At 47.0% G+C, this 14,935-nt stretch overlaps 1 protein-coding gene across 1 annotated transcript in view; it reads left to right on the top strand.

Moving 5' to 3' along the window:
• NSFL1C (NSFL1 cofactor) overlaps positions 1-14,935 on the top strand; it is a 28,032-nt gene that overhangs the window by 372 nt on the left and 12,725 nt on the right. Inside the window, exon 2 of the mRNA XM_070941839.1 lies at positions 12,158-12,255. Within this exon, the coding sequence (XP_070797940.1) occupies positions 12,158-12,255 (98 nt within the window). The remainder of the gene's footprint in view (positions 1-12,157; positions 12,256-14,935) is intronic.

Raw genomic sequence — 14,935 nt, 5'->3', positions numbered from 1 at the left:
CCCCCCTTATTCTGCATTGAAATGGGGTGGGGGGCTTCACTGGAAGGCCCCCCTTTTCCACCCCACTCCCCTCCCTGTCAAGGGGGGGCTGGAAGGGGGGTCTTCCCCTGCCTAGTCCCTCCCTCCCCTCTTGGAAAAAGCCTCCCCACCCTTATTCTGCATTGAAATGGGGTGGGGGGCTTCACTGGACGGCCCCCCTTTTCCACCCCCCTCCCTGTCAAGGGGGTGCTGGAAGGGGGTCTTCCCCTGGCTAGTTCCCCCCCTCCCCTCTTGGACAAAGCCCCCCCCCCCCTTATCCTGTATTGGAAAGGGGCTCGGAAAGGGGTGGGGGACCCTTCCCCCTGAGGGGGGGGCTTTTCTACCCAGCTGCCTCCCCTTTTCCATCCCACTCCCCTCCCTGTCAAGGGGGGGCTGGAAGGGGGTCTTCCCGTGGCTAGTCCCCCCTCCCCTCTTGGACAAAGCCATCCCCCCCTTATTCTGCATTGAAATGGGGTGGGGGGGCTTCAATGGAAGGCCCCCCTTTTCCACCCCACTCCCCTATCAAGTGGGGCCTGGAAGGGGGTCTTCCCTGGGTCTCTCCCTCTCCCCTCCCCATGGACAAAGCCCCCTTATTCTTCATTGAAATGGGGTGGGGGGCTTCACTGGAAGGCCCCCCTTTTTCCACCCCACTCCCCTCCCTGTCAAGGGGGGGCTGGAAGGGAGGTCTTCCCCTGGCTAGTCCCCCCTTCCCTCTTGGACAAAGCCCCCCACCCTTATTCTGCATTGAAATGGGGTGGGGGGCTTCACTGGAAGGCCCCCCTTTTCTACCCCACTCCTCTCCCTGTCAAGGGGGGGCTGGAAAGGGTCTTCCCCTGGCTAGTCCCCTCTTGGACAAAGCCCCCCACCCCTCTTGGACAAAGCCCCCCACCCTTATTCTGCATTGAAATGGGGTGGAGGACCTTCCATTGAAGCCCCCCCTCTTCCACCCCACTCCCATCCCTGTCAAGGGGGGCCTGGAAGAAGATCTTCCCCTGCCTAGTCCCCCCCTTCCCTCGTGGACAAAGCCCCCCACCCTTATTCTGCATTGAGGGGAGGGGGCCTTCACTGGGAAGGGGCCCTCCCCTCTCTTCTGGCAGGGGGAGGTGAGGGGATGGGTAAGATTATTGAAAGGGGGAGGTGGGAGGAAGTGGAAGAGTTTCCTCTCTGCCCTGTCTGTGTACAACTGTGGATGATGGGGTATGTAGTACAGATTAGGTGACTGGGAGGGGGCTTTCTTCTCCCTCCATTCCTCCCAAGTCAGCCTCCTTTGGTAACTTCATTGGCTAAGGAGCTGCCCAGGGTCTCCCCAAGACTCTGCAAGATGGGGGGCGGTGGGGGTGGGTTACAGGCAGTCCTCAAATTTCTGTTGCTAAGTGAGACAATTAAGTGACCTTTGCCTTATTTTACAACCTTGCTTGCCACAGTTGTTGTGAATCGCAGCAGTTGTTAAATGAGTAACACTGTCGTTAAGTGAATCCGGCTTCCCCATTGCTTGTCAAAAGGTTGCAAAAGGGGATCTCGTGACCCCAGGATACCGTCATATACTTATGTCAGTTGCCAAGGGTCTGAATTGTGATTAGATGACGGTGGGGATGTTGCAGTAGTTACATGAAAAATGGTCATAAGTCACTTTTTCCAGTGCCGTTGCTACTGTATAGTCACTAAACGAACTATCGTAAGTCGAGGACTACCTGTACAGGTTCGGTTCCAAAAATTATTTCAATTTTCTCCGCCCAAAAAGAGCAGATAGCCACCTCATTAGAAAGGGACGGCAAGTGGCCAGGGTGGATTTGATTTAAATCGAGTTGATTTAAATCACAATTTAAATCATGATTTAAATCACTAGTAAAAAGGCTTGATTTAAATCAACTCGATTTAAATCATAATTTTTAAAGAGCAACTGTCATCTCTGCTACTCCTTTGACCTACTGTTGACTCACCGAGGGTCCCAGTGTTGCAGAATATACAGCCTCATGCTACATAACTAAGCTCCATTTCATGCTGAATAAACTAAATTATTTATGTATCTTAAACAGTAAATTATCTTACGATAGATTTTTACCCCAAAAGTTTTTTATTAAAATAAATTTGATAAAAATAAAAAAAAATCCGATTTAAATAAAAAAAATCTGATTTTTTTGATTTTTTTTTTTAAAATCATTGATTTTTATCCACCCTGCAAGTGGCACATCCCTGAGAAACAAGCAAGTCATCCTGGCAGGTTTGGCATTGGGAAGAATTTGAGATGGCATCGGTGGATTCCCTCCAGATGCAACCCTTTGGATCCTCATGGCATCATCTGCAACGAGTTGTAATTTGGCAACAGGCCTTTCAGGAAGGACTGGTTTGATTTCTCTTCGCCCTCCTGCCAGAGAGGTGAAAATTGTTCCAATTACGTCCATGCCCACGGTGAGGGAGTTTAGCCGGTGGCACGCCACGAAAATCCTCTGAAAAAATGGGACGATTGGTTGTGAATGTCCAATGCAGGTTGTCCTCGACTTACAACAGCTCATTTAGTGACCGAAAGTTACAACGGCACTGCGAAAAGTGAACTTGGGACCGTTTTTCGCGGTTAACGACCTTCACAGCACCCCCATAATCATGTGATCAAAATTCAGACGATTGGCAATGGGTTCGTGTTTATGACCGTTGCTTGTGTCCCAAGGTCATGTGATCAACTTCTGACAAGCAAAGTCCAGGAGGGGAAGCCAGATTCACTTAACAACCGGGTTACTAATTTAAGAACCGGAGTGATTCACTTAACAACCGTGGCAAGAAAGGTCGTAAAATGGGGGGCAAAACTCAGTGAACAGATGTCTCACTTTAAGAACAGCGATTTGGGGCTCAGTTGTGGTCCTGAGTCGAGGACTACCTGTATTTGTACCAAGGTGATAGCTTGGAATATAATAAGTAAAATGATAAGAGTTTACGATTTTCTTTTTTTTTTATGTATGTGTATTTGATGTTCCTTCCAGCAAACCTCTACGATTTGAGGCCTATCAGTGACTTATCCCTGACAGAGGCTCTGGTTCCTTTGCAGCGTTGGAAAAAGTGTCTTATGGCCATTTTTCACACTTATGACCGTCGCAGGTCCTCACGATCAGCAGATCAGTACTCAAACCAGGGTGGATAAAAATCAATGATTTTTAAAAAAAATAAATAAAAAAAATCAGATTTTTTTGATTTAAATCGGAGTTTTTTTGATTTAAATCGGATTCTTTTGATTTTTATCGAATTTATTTTAATAAAAAAACTTTTGGGGTAAAAATCTATCGTAAGATAGTTTTCTATTTAAGATGCATAAATAATTTAGCTTATTCAGCATGAAATGGAGCTTTAATGTAGCAGGAGGCCGTATATTCTGCAACCCTGGGACTATCGGTGAGTCAACGGTGGGTCAAAGGAGGAGCAGAGATGACAGTTGCTCTTTAAAAATTGTGATTTAAATCAACTCGATTTAAATCAAATCCACCTTGACTCAAATCCTTGGCAATCGGTTCATATTTATGAGGGAAATCCCTATTTTGGGCCTTCTGACAAGGAAAATTGTTATTTTCCATCTCTTTTCCCCTTTTCTTATTTTCCCACTGTTAAACCCAGTGTAATCATTTTGTATTTCAAAGTCCTGGACTTTTCTATTTTGCCCTGTATTTCCTGTTGTTTCCCCCCCTTTTTCTCTCTCTCTTGTCTTTCCACTGTTAATCCCAGTGTAATCATTTAAGTTTTTTATATTCTTTTTATTCCACCCTTCTTTCCTCCTTTGTCTCTTTCCACCCTTTCTGTTTTTTTTTCATTGTTAATCCCAATGTAATCTCTAAAAGCCTCCTTTTTATTGTTACTATCCACATAACCATTTAATTTTCAATAATCTCATTGTCTTTATCATCTTCTTTATTTTCAGTCTCTCTAGCTTGCTTCTCCGTCGTTATTTCCTCTGACAAGGAAAATTGATGGGGAAGCCAGATTCACTTAACAAACGTGTGACTATCTGAACAACAGCAGTGATTCGCTTAACGACTGTGGCGAAAAAAAAAAAGTGGTAAAATGGGGCCAGACTCACTTCCCATGTCTCACTTAGCAACAGAAATTTTGGGCTCAATTGTGGCCGTAAGTCAAAGAATGCCTGTATTTGGCATAGAAAAAATAATTCAACATAAAGTGCCTCTACAGTGCCTCTTACGTTCTACGGTTACTTAGTTGACCCAGTTTTCTGATTTCACCCAACATGCGGGCTGGTTTATAGTTATACAACATGGCTAAACTCTAATTTGCTAAATTGTGGCTCGGTGTATTATGAAAAGGACTAGGGGTGACATGATAGCGTTGTTCCAGTATCTTGAGGGGCTGCCCCAAAGAAGAGGGGATTCACTCATTTTCCGAAGCCCCTGAAGGCAGGACAAGAAACAATGGCAGGAAACTAATCAAGGACAGAAGCAACCTGGAAATAAGGAGAAATTTCCTAACATTGAGGACAATTAGCCAGTGGAACTGCTTGCAACCAGAGGTTTTGAACGCTCCAACACTGGAAGCTTTTTAAGAAGAGGTTGGACAATCATTTGTCTGAAATGGTATAGGGTTTCCTGCCTGAGTAGGGGGTTGGACTAGAAGACCTCCAAGGTCCCTTTCAACTTGTGTTATTCTGTTCTGTTCTGTTCTATTCCTGTTCTGTTCTGTTCTGTTCTGTTCTGTTCTATTCCTATTCCTATTCCTATTCCTATTCCTATTCCTTTCTATTCCTGTTCTGTTCTGTTCTGTTCTGTTCTGTTCTGTTCTATTCTATTCTATTCTATTCTATTCTATTCTATTCTATTCTATTCTATTCTATTCTATTCTATTCTTGTCCTGTCCTGTCCTGTCCTGTCCTGTCCTGTCCTGTCCTGTCCTGTCCTGTCCTGTCCTGTCCTGTCCTATTCTATTCTATTCTATTCTATTCTATTCTATTCTATTCTATTCTATTCTATTCTATTCTATTCTATTCTATTCTATTCTATTCTATTCTATTCTATTCTTGTCCTGTCCTGTCCTGTCCTGTCCTGTCCTGTCCTGTCCTATCCTATCCTATCCTATCCTATCCTATCCTACCCTACCCTACCCTACCCTACCCTACCCTACCCTACCCTACCCTACCCTACCCTACCCTACCCTACTCTACTCTACTCTACTCTACTCTCTACTTTCTACTTTCTACTCTCTATATCAGTGATGGCTAACCTTTTCTGGGATGAGTGCCCAAAGCGCGTGTGCACTTGTGCGCCTGAACTCTTTCCAAACTGAACGATTCAATACCTCTTTGGAGCTTGTGACCTTTTTGTTCCACAATAGATCTTTTATTTTTGTTTTTAAATTCTCTCTCTCTCTCTCTTTCTCTCTCTCTCTCTCTCTCTCTCCCTCCCTCCCTCCCTCCTTCCCTCCCCGTCTATTGGGGGTGACCTCTATCCAAGTTAAAAACGACTTTTGTGCAAATGAAAACAGTCCCACGCAGCCAGGACTGCAGGAAAAGAGCAAAATTGTGGTCCTTCTGGAGAAATCCTTGCAACGTTGCTGCTGTTCCTTGAGAGTTCGTTTAGTGACCGTTCAAAGTTATAGCGGCACTGGAAAAAAATGACCGAGGACCATTTTTTTTTACACTCATGCCCATGGCAGCATCCCCCATGGTCACGAGATCAAAATTCAGGTGATTGGCAATGGATTCATATTTATGACGGTCACATATATACCAGGGGTCAGCAACCCGTGGCTCTGGAGCCGCATGTGGCTCTTCCATCCCTCTGCTGTGGCTCCTTGTTGCTGTCGGCTCCACAATTGATAGGGCTTTCGGTTAGGACAAGTAGAGGAAAAAGGATGCCGCGCTAGGAGGAGATTCTATGGTGGGGAAACTAGACTTCCGGTCGGCAAAGGAAAAAAGACGCCGTGCTAGGAGGAGACTCTATGGTGGGGGAACCGGACTTCCGGTCGGCTCCATAATTGGACGGGGGCTTCCGGTTAGGACCTTTGTGGCTCTTTGAGTGTTTAAGGTTGCCGACCCCTGGCCTATGGAGATTCTCAGTCATCCCATTCATGTGCCCTTCGTGATATGTGCTACTGTCCTTTGGAAGTGGCGGAGAGAGCCAGGATGGATTTGATTTAAATCAAGTTGATTTAAATGACAATTTAAATCATGATTTAAATCCCTAGTAAAAAGGCTTGATTTAAATCAGTTCGATTTAAAGAGCAACTGTCATCTCTGCTACTCCTTTGACCCACTGTTGACTCACCGATAGTCCCAGTGTTGCAGAATATACAGCCTCATGCTACATAACTAAGCTCCATTTCATGCGGAATAAACTAAATTATTTATGCATCTTAAATAGAAAACTATCTTACGATAGATTTTTACCCCAAAGTTTTTTATTAAAATAAATTCGATAAAAATAAAAAAAATCCGATTTAAATCAAAAAAATCCGATTTAAATCAAAAAAATGATTTTTTTTAATTTTTTTTAAAAAAATCATTGATTTTTGTCCACCCTGGAGAGAGCTGAATTCAGTAGAGGTAGTTCTTGACTTACGGCTACAGTTGAGCCCGAGACATCCGTTGTTAAGTGAGACATTTTTAAAATGTGCTTTGCCCCATTTTGCAACCTTTCTAGCCGCCGTTAAGTGAATCACTGCAGTCGTTAAACTGATCGCACGGTTGTTAAGTGAATCCGGCATCCCCCCATGGACTTTGCTTGTCAAAATAAACCCGAGCATGATTTTTCAGGATGCTTGTAATATAAGCCTTACTCCAAAAATAAGCCCCAGTTAAAGATTGTCAGTTACAGGGACGCATTTAGTACCGGATTTTCCCTAAAAATAACACCTAGCCAGAAAATAAGCCCCTGATGCATCTTTTGGAGCAAAAGCGGAGGCTGAAAGGGCCCATTTTCCAACTCTCAGTGGGACAGGAAGTGACATTTTTTGCTGTCCCCAGCCTCCAGAACCTCTCTAGGAGTCTGTAGGAGCCTCTCTAGGAGTCTGTAGGAGCCTCTCTAGGAGTCTCTGGAGGCTGGGAACAGGAAAAAACGTCACTTCCTGTCCCACCGGGAGCCGGGAAATGGGCCCTTTCAGCCTCTGTAGGGCCTCCAAGGGAGTAGGAAAGGCTGTTTTCGCCCTTCCCAGATACACAGAGAGGATCTGGAGCCAGGTGAGAAAGAAAAATGGGCCTTCCCCACCCCTTCCCCAGGCCCTCCGGAGGCAGGAAACAGCCTGTTTCCCTACTTCTGATGGGCCCAGAAGGCCTGAAAATCAGCTGGCCGGCGCACGCATGTGCCCCAGAGCTGAGCTGGCGTGCCCACTAATATGGCTCCGCGTGCCACCTGTGGCACGCATGCCTTAGGTTCACCATCACGACTCTAGAGCCTTTCTAGGAGTCTGGGGAGGGCAAAACTGCCCCCCCAGAGGCCCTCTGGAGGCTGAAAATGGCCCTTTTGCCAACTTCCTGTCCCAGAAAGGCTCTGGAGCCTGGGGACAGCAAAAAACGGGCCTTCCGGTCCCACCGGAAGTTGGCAAACGGGTTGTTTCCGGCCTCCAGGGTGGGTGGGAAAGGCCATTTTTGTCCTCCCCAGACTCCTAGAAAGGCTCTGGAGCCTGCTGGGAGAGAAAAATGGGCCTACCGGGCTATTGCGTGCCAGGAGCGAAGGGAGAGGGGTTCGCGCACGCATGCGCGGGAGCTGGGCGCAGAGAATTATGGGTGTGGGCACACGCACCCATGCCCCTTCTGCCCAGCTCCTGGCATGCGTTGGCATGCCAGGTTAGCCATCACTGGACTAGCCATTTCTATAACAGGAAACCTATCTCATTGGTAAAACCCAAAATCAAAGTTTCGTTATTTTTCCACCTCAAGCAGAAAGTCCGGAAGCGGTTTCCAAGGAGAAACAAAAGTAATTCTGATATTTCCTCCCCCCCCACCCACTTTTAATCAAAGCAGTCAATTTAGCCATCTCTGTGAGCTCCCACCAACTTTCGCAGCCATTCGTCCATTGAGGGAGTCCCAAGTGTTGGACTGTGCCTGCGGTATTAATGGCTATTGTCATCCTTGCTGTCCCTCAATGATTTGCGTCTCTGCGGAAAGTTTTCCCAGGCCACAATGCAGGCAGAAGCACCCCCAAAATTTTTATCCGGATATAATCTTTCCAAGGAACTTTCCTGTCCTGATGTTAATAGGGAATAATACAGGCAGTCCTTGACTTATGTCCAGAATTGAGGCCGAAATTTTCATTGCTAAGCAACACAGTTGTTAAGCGAATTTTGCCCTCTCCCAAAGGTGCTTTTCCAGGAGACAACTGCCCTTTTGGGACAACCATGACCTGGATGACTGAGAATCTCTATGATGTGATCTAGGCTTCCTGAGTCATTAAAACACACGAGTAGTCCCAAAAAAACCTCTTTTATTGCAACAGCTGTGAATTACGTTCATTCACAGCTGAGTCCCAATTAGTTGCAAAAAGTCCTTCGGGATAATCAACCTTTGACATGCTGCCAAAGACCTACTTGGCAAAGCCACACAGAGTCCAGAATCAAATGCCGACTGGGAACAGAATTAACAACCTTGCTTTCCTGCAAAGGGTCCAGGTGCCTTTGCTCTTCTTTTAAGCCTTATGGGGGGGGGGGGGCAATCATCTCCAGGCCTTACTTCTGAGTCGTCCCTTTTGTTTTAACTGTTCCTGCCTTCTGGCAGCTCTTCGCATGCCCGCACTAGGAACAAGCTCCTCCTGTTCCTCTGCCTCTCTGCTGTCTGACTCTGGAGGCTCCAGAGTCTGCTCATCACTCCCAGATGGCCCTGGCCCCATCTCTGCCTCCGACGCAGAGCCCTTGTCCGAGCCTTCCCCAGACTCCAGGACTGGCCCATGGTCCTCCCCAGCCTCCTCACTGTCCGACTCTGCTGCCAGCTCTGCAGGCTGCTGGCGGACCACAACACTCTACTGAATTTTGCCCTGTTTTACAGCCTTCCTTGCCACCTGGTTAAGTGAATCCACTGAACTTGTGAAGCTAGTACCACGGTTGTTAAGTGAATCTTGCGACCTTGTTGGAAGGTCGCAAAAGTTGGTCACGTTAACCTGGGATACTGCCGCCATCATAAATATGAGCCAATTTCCCAGAGTCCAAATTTTTGATGATGCTGGAACGGTCATAAGTATGAAAAACGGTCATGTCGCTTTTTTCGGTGCCGATGGAACTTCGAATGGTCACTAAATGAACTGTTGTAAGTCAAGGACTAGCTGTGCAAGATTCCACCTGCTAAAGCAGGACTAGGGGTGACACCATAGTGTTGTTCCAATATTTGAGGGGCTACCACAAAGAGGGGTTCAAGCTATTCTCCAAAGCCCCTGAGGGTAGGACAAGAAGCAATAGGTGGAAACTAATCAAGGAGAGAAGCAACCTGGAATTAAAGAAAAATTTCATGACAGTGAGGACAATTAACCAGTGGAACTGTCAGCTTTGGAAGCCATATTAGTCCTGGAAGCTTCCATGCTGCCACCGTCGCCTGTGGGGAAAGGAGGAGGGGGGATTTTTTTTTTTAAATTTGATTTATATGCCGCCCTTCTCCAGAGATTCAGGGCGGCTTACAATGCGTTAAGCAATAGCCTTCATACTTTTGTATATTTATACAAAGTCAGCTTATTGCCCCCACAATCTGGGTCCTCAATTTACCTACCTTAGAAAGGATGGAAGGCTGACAACCTTGAGCCTTGGCGAGATTCGAACCTGCAGTAATTGCAGGCAGCTGGTCTTAATAACCAGCTTAATAACAGGGTGCCTTAGACCACTGTACTACCAAGGCTCTATTTTCATAGAGGGATTGGTTTTAGACAAAATTGCATTCTTCCTTTCGGTCAAGGTCAGGACGATTCTGCATCTGGAGAAGGGAGTGGATGGAGTGATGTCTCGAGATGGGACGGAGGGTGATTGGAGCATGTGATGGACTGAGGATTTGGGGGGGTTTTGATTTACTGAGGGGAAAACCCGAAACTCTCAGATTCGGGTTTTTCCCAGATGTGCCAGTTTACCTACTCAATTAAAAAGAACTTTGAAAAATGCTTGCTTCAGAGTTTTTAATTGGAGAGGGGTTGTTTCTGGAACGCTGACAGGAACTCCTTGCCTCCAGAAGTCGTGGCTGCTCCAAAACTGGAAGTTTTTAAGAAAAGAGTGGACAGCTATTTGTCGGAAACGATCTAGGGTCTCCTGCTTAGGGCTGGACTAGAAGACCTCATGAAGAATGGCTGCGGGATTTGGGTTTGGCTAGTCCAGGGTGGATAAAAATCAATGATTTTTTTAAAAAAATCAAAAAAATTGGATTTTTTTGATTTAAATCGGATTTTTTTGATTTAAATCAGATTTTTTTCATTTTTATTGAATTTATTTTAATAAAAAACTTTTGGGGTAAAAATCTATCGTAAGATAGTTTTCTATTTAAGATACATAAATAATTTAGTTTCTTCAGCATGAAATGGAGCTTAGTTACGTAGCAGGAGGCTGTATATTCTGCAACACTGGGACTATCGGTGAGTCAACAGCGGGTCAAAGGAGTAGCAGAGATGACAGTGGCTCTTTAAAAATTGTGATTTAAATCGAGCTGATTTAAATCAAGCCTTTTTACTAGTGATTTAAATCGTGATTTAAATTGTGATTTAAATCAACTCGATTTAAATCAAATCCACCGTGGGCTAGTCTAAAGAAAAAGAGGAATTAGGGGTGACATGATAGCAGTCTTCCAGTATTTGAGGGGCTGCCCCAAAGAAGAGGGGGTCAAATTATTCTCCAAAGCACCTCAAGGCAGGGCAAGAAACAATGGATGGAAACTAATCAAGGAGAGAAGCAACCTGGAATTGAGGAGAAACTTCCTAACAGGGAGGACAATTAACCAGTGGAACTGCTTGCCACCAGAAATCATGACTGCTCCATCACTGGAGGTTTTTTAAGAAGAGACTACACAGTCACTTAACTGAAATGGTATAGGTCCGTGATGGCAAACCTATGGCGCACATGCCACAGGTGGCACGCGTAGCCATATCAGTGGGCATGCGAGCTCAGCTCTGGCGCGCATGTGTGCGCCGGCCAGCTAATTTTCGGGTCTTCTGGGCCCACCAGAAGTAGGGAAACAGGCTATTTCCTGCTTCCGGAGGGCCTGGGGGTGGGTGGGAAAGGCCCATTTTTCTTTCTTACCTGGCTCCAGAGCCTCTCTAGGAGTCTGGGGAGGGTGAAAACAGCCTTCCCCAACCCCCAAGAGATTCTCCAGAGTCCAAAAACGGCCCGTTTGACAACTTCCAGTCCCACTGGAAGTTGTCAGACAGGCCGTTTTCGGCCTCTGGAGGGTTGGGGAAGGCTGTTTTCACCCTCCCCAGACGCCCGAGAGAGGCCCTGGAGGCTGGGGACAGCAAAAAAAACGGCCTTCCGGTCCCACCGGAAGTTGTTAAACCGGCTGTTTTCAGCCTCCGGAGGACCTCCCGGGGAGCGGGTGGGAGGCCGTTTTCGCCCTCCCCAGACTCCTAGAGAGGCCCTGGAGCCAGGTGAAAAAAAATGGGCCTACTGGGCCATCGCGTGGGAGTGGGCGGGGGTTGCATGTGGGCGGGGCGCATAGAATTAATGGTGTGGGCCCACACGCGAGCGACCCCCCCGCCACCCCCTCTCCTGGCACGCGATGGCAAGAAGGTTAGCCATCACTGGTATAGGTTCTCCTGTTTGAGCAGGGGGCTGGACTAGAAGACCTCCAAGGTCCCTTCTAACCTTTATTATTCTGTTAACGTGCTGTCGGATGGTGTCATTTCTTAATGTGTTTCTTTTATGTTTTGTTTTTGTTTGTTTTGTTTTTATTAAATTTATATACCGCCCTACTCCCGAAGGACTCAGGGCGGTGAACAGGCACAAAATAAAATACATAAATACAAAAGTTAGAAACATAATTAAATAATTTAGCCCAAGACAATTAAAAATCCCAATCATTTAAAACAAATTAAAATTTCAATTTAAAAATTTAAAAGAAAGGGGAGAAAATTAGGCCAGGCCAGCTTGCTGGAATAAGAGGGTCTTAAGAGCACGGTGGAAAGTGCGCCGATCCAGGATCCTCCGTATCTCCGGGGTGGAGATACGGTGTGTGATGCTGTTCCTTTTTTTTTTTCAGATTGCCCTGGCTAGTTTCTACGAAGATGGCGGTGACGAAGACATCATGACCCTCCCACAACCAACCTCTAGCTCCGTTACCAGAGGCACGGCAGCCAGGTGATGTAACCTACCTGCTTTTGAGAGAATTAATGCTAGAAAAACAATTGGATTTGGGTCTTGGAGAGCAGAGCAGAGCAGAATCTACCAGGGAAGTCTACCGTTCATAGCAGTGGAATTCCCTAAACAAGGGGCTTCCGGGAAAATGGCGCTTGGTGAGGATGTGATTGTACGGGTAGCCCTTGACTTATGACCGAACCCAAAATTTGCATTGCTGAGCAAGACAGCAGTTAAATGAATTTTTTGTCCCATTTTACAATCTTTCTTAAGCCTCAGTTCTTATTTTTTTATTTATTCAATTTATATACCGCCCTTCTCCTATTGGACTCAGGGCGGTGCACAGCCAAGGATAAAAAACATACCAATACAAAATTTAAAATCAATTAAAAGAATTATACAGCTTTGGCCCACAATTTAAAACAATCCAATTAAAACCCAATTTACACTTAAAAAGCTAAAAAGAGCTTAAAAAAAGGGGGGGAGGGGTTTCACACCAGCCCTGCTTGATGGAAAAGAAAAGTTTTTAGGGCACGGCAAAAGACCCGGAGATCCGATATCCTTCGTATCTCCGGGGGCAAATCGTTCCAGAGGGCAGGAGCTGCCACAGAGAAGGCCCTCCCCCTGGGGGTCGCCAGCCGACATTGCCTGGCCGACGGCACCCTGAGGAGTCCCTCTCTGTGGGAGCGCACTGGTCGGTGGGAGGCAGAAGGCGACAGAAGGCGGTCCCGCAAGTACCCAGGTCCTATGCCATAGAGTGCTTTAAAGGTGGTGACCAACACCTTGAAGCGCACCCGGAAGACCACTGGAAGCCAATGCAGCTCGCGCAGGAGAGGTGTCACATGGGAGCGACCCCTCGCTCCCATAATCCCCCGCGCGGCCGCATTCTGCACCAGTTGGAGCCTCCGGGTGCTCCTCAAGGGGAGCCCCATGTAGAGAGCATTACAGTAGTCCAGGCGGGAAGTGACGAGTGCCTGAGTGACCGTGCGTAGGGAGTCCCGATCCAGAAAGGGACGCAACTGGCGAATCAGGCGGACCTGATGAAAAGCCCCCCTGGCCATGGCTTAAGTGAATGTGGCTTCCAGGATTGATTTTGCTTGTCGGAAGGTCACAAAAAGGGATTCTGAGACCCTGGGACACTGCAACCGTCATAAATACAAGTCATTTGCCAAGCATTTGAATTTTGATCACGTGGCCACAGGGATGCTGCAACGGTCATGTGTGAAAAACGGTCATAAGTCACTTTTCCCCCCAGTGCCATCCTTATTTGCAGGGGGTTCACTTTTGCAACCTGTATCAATTCATGCTCGGCTGCATCAGTGCAATGAGGAAGGATAGCCAAGCCACCATCCTGGCTGGTGAATTCTGGGATTTGAACTCCACCCATCTTTTTTTTCTTTTTTTTTCTTTTTTTCTTTTTTTAATTTATATGCCGCCCTTCTCTGGAGACTCAGGGCGGCTTACAATGCGTTAAGCAATAGCCTTCATACTTTTGTATATTTATACAAAGTCAGCTTATTGCCCCCACAAACTGGGTCCTCAATTTACCTACCTTAGAAAGGATGGAAGGCTGAGTCAACCTTGAGCCTGGTGAGATTTGAACTTACAGTAATTGCAGGCAGCTGGTCTTAATAACAGGGTTATTGTGTTAATAACAAGGCTCATCTTAAAGCAAGCTGGCTGGGGAATTCTGGGCGATGAAGTCCACGCATCTCAAACCATGCTGGCTGGGGAATTCTGGGATTTGGGAATCCACCCATCTTAAAGCCTAGAACCAACTTAAAGCCTGGGGAATTCTGGGGTTTGGAATTCCGCCTGTGTTAAAGCCTGCTGCCTGGGGAATTCTGGGAGTTGAAGTCCACCCATTTTAAATAACTAAATAATTTTATTTCTATACCGCCCTTCTCCCGAAGGACCCAGGGTGGTGTACAGCCTATTAAAAGCACAAAGGCAGACATCAATTAAAAATAATTAAAATTATTAAATAATTTCGGCTCAGATTTAAAACCCCAAAAATTTAAAACACCTAATTTAAAATTATTATGTTGATAGCCCGGCCTGGCAGAACAGCAGGGTCTTGAGGGCACAGCGAAATACACGGAGGTCGGAGATCTTGCGCATTTCCGGGGGCAGTTCATTCCACAGGGCTGGGGCTCCCACAGAGAAGGCCCTCCCCCTGGGTGTTGCCAGCCGACATAACTTGGCTGATGGCACCCGGAGGAGACCCTCTCTGTGGGAGCGGACTGGCCGGTGGGAGGCTACTGGTGGCAGAAGTTGGTCTCGAAGGTACCCGGGTCCTATGCCATGGAGCGCTTTAAAGGTGGTAACCAGCACCTTGAATCGCACCCGGAAGACCACTGGGAGCCAGTGCAGCTCGCGCAGGAGGGGTGTCACGTGGGCACAATGGAGCCTCCGAGTGCTCTTCAAGGGGAGTCCCATGTAGAGAGCATTACAGTAGTCCAGCTGGTGTTGTGGCTCCGTTACCTGAGCCTGTGTCATCGGCAGGAGAGGACTCCAAGAGTGAAGGAGAGGAGTTGGCAAGGCCTCCCTCTCCAGGACCCTCCTCTCTGGCAATGCCTTCGGTGTCTGCCGAAGGGCAAGAGACGGGCCCGGGGCCAAGCACATCCACGCAGCCACAGGTGGACAGTGATGAGGGTAATGAGTCTTGGCTGGATCCCCGGCA

Source organism: Pituophis catenifer, unplaced genomic scaffold (assembly GCF_029215685.1).
Source record: "Pituophis catenifer annectens isolate HBS135680 unplaced genomic scaffold, rPitCat1.0.hap2 SCAF_3, whole genome shotgun sequence".
Taxonomy (NCBI): Eukaryota; Metazoa; Chordata; class Lepidosauria; order Squamata; family Colubridae; genus Pituophis; species Pituophis catenifer.
Note: the sequence above shows the minus strand (reverse complement) of the source record. Positions and strands in the feature narration are given on the sequence as shown.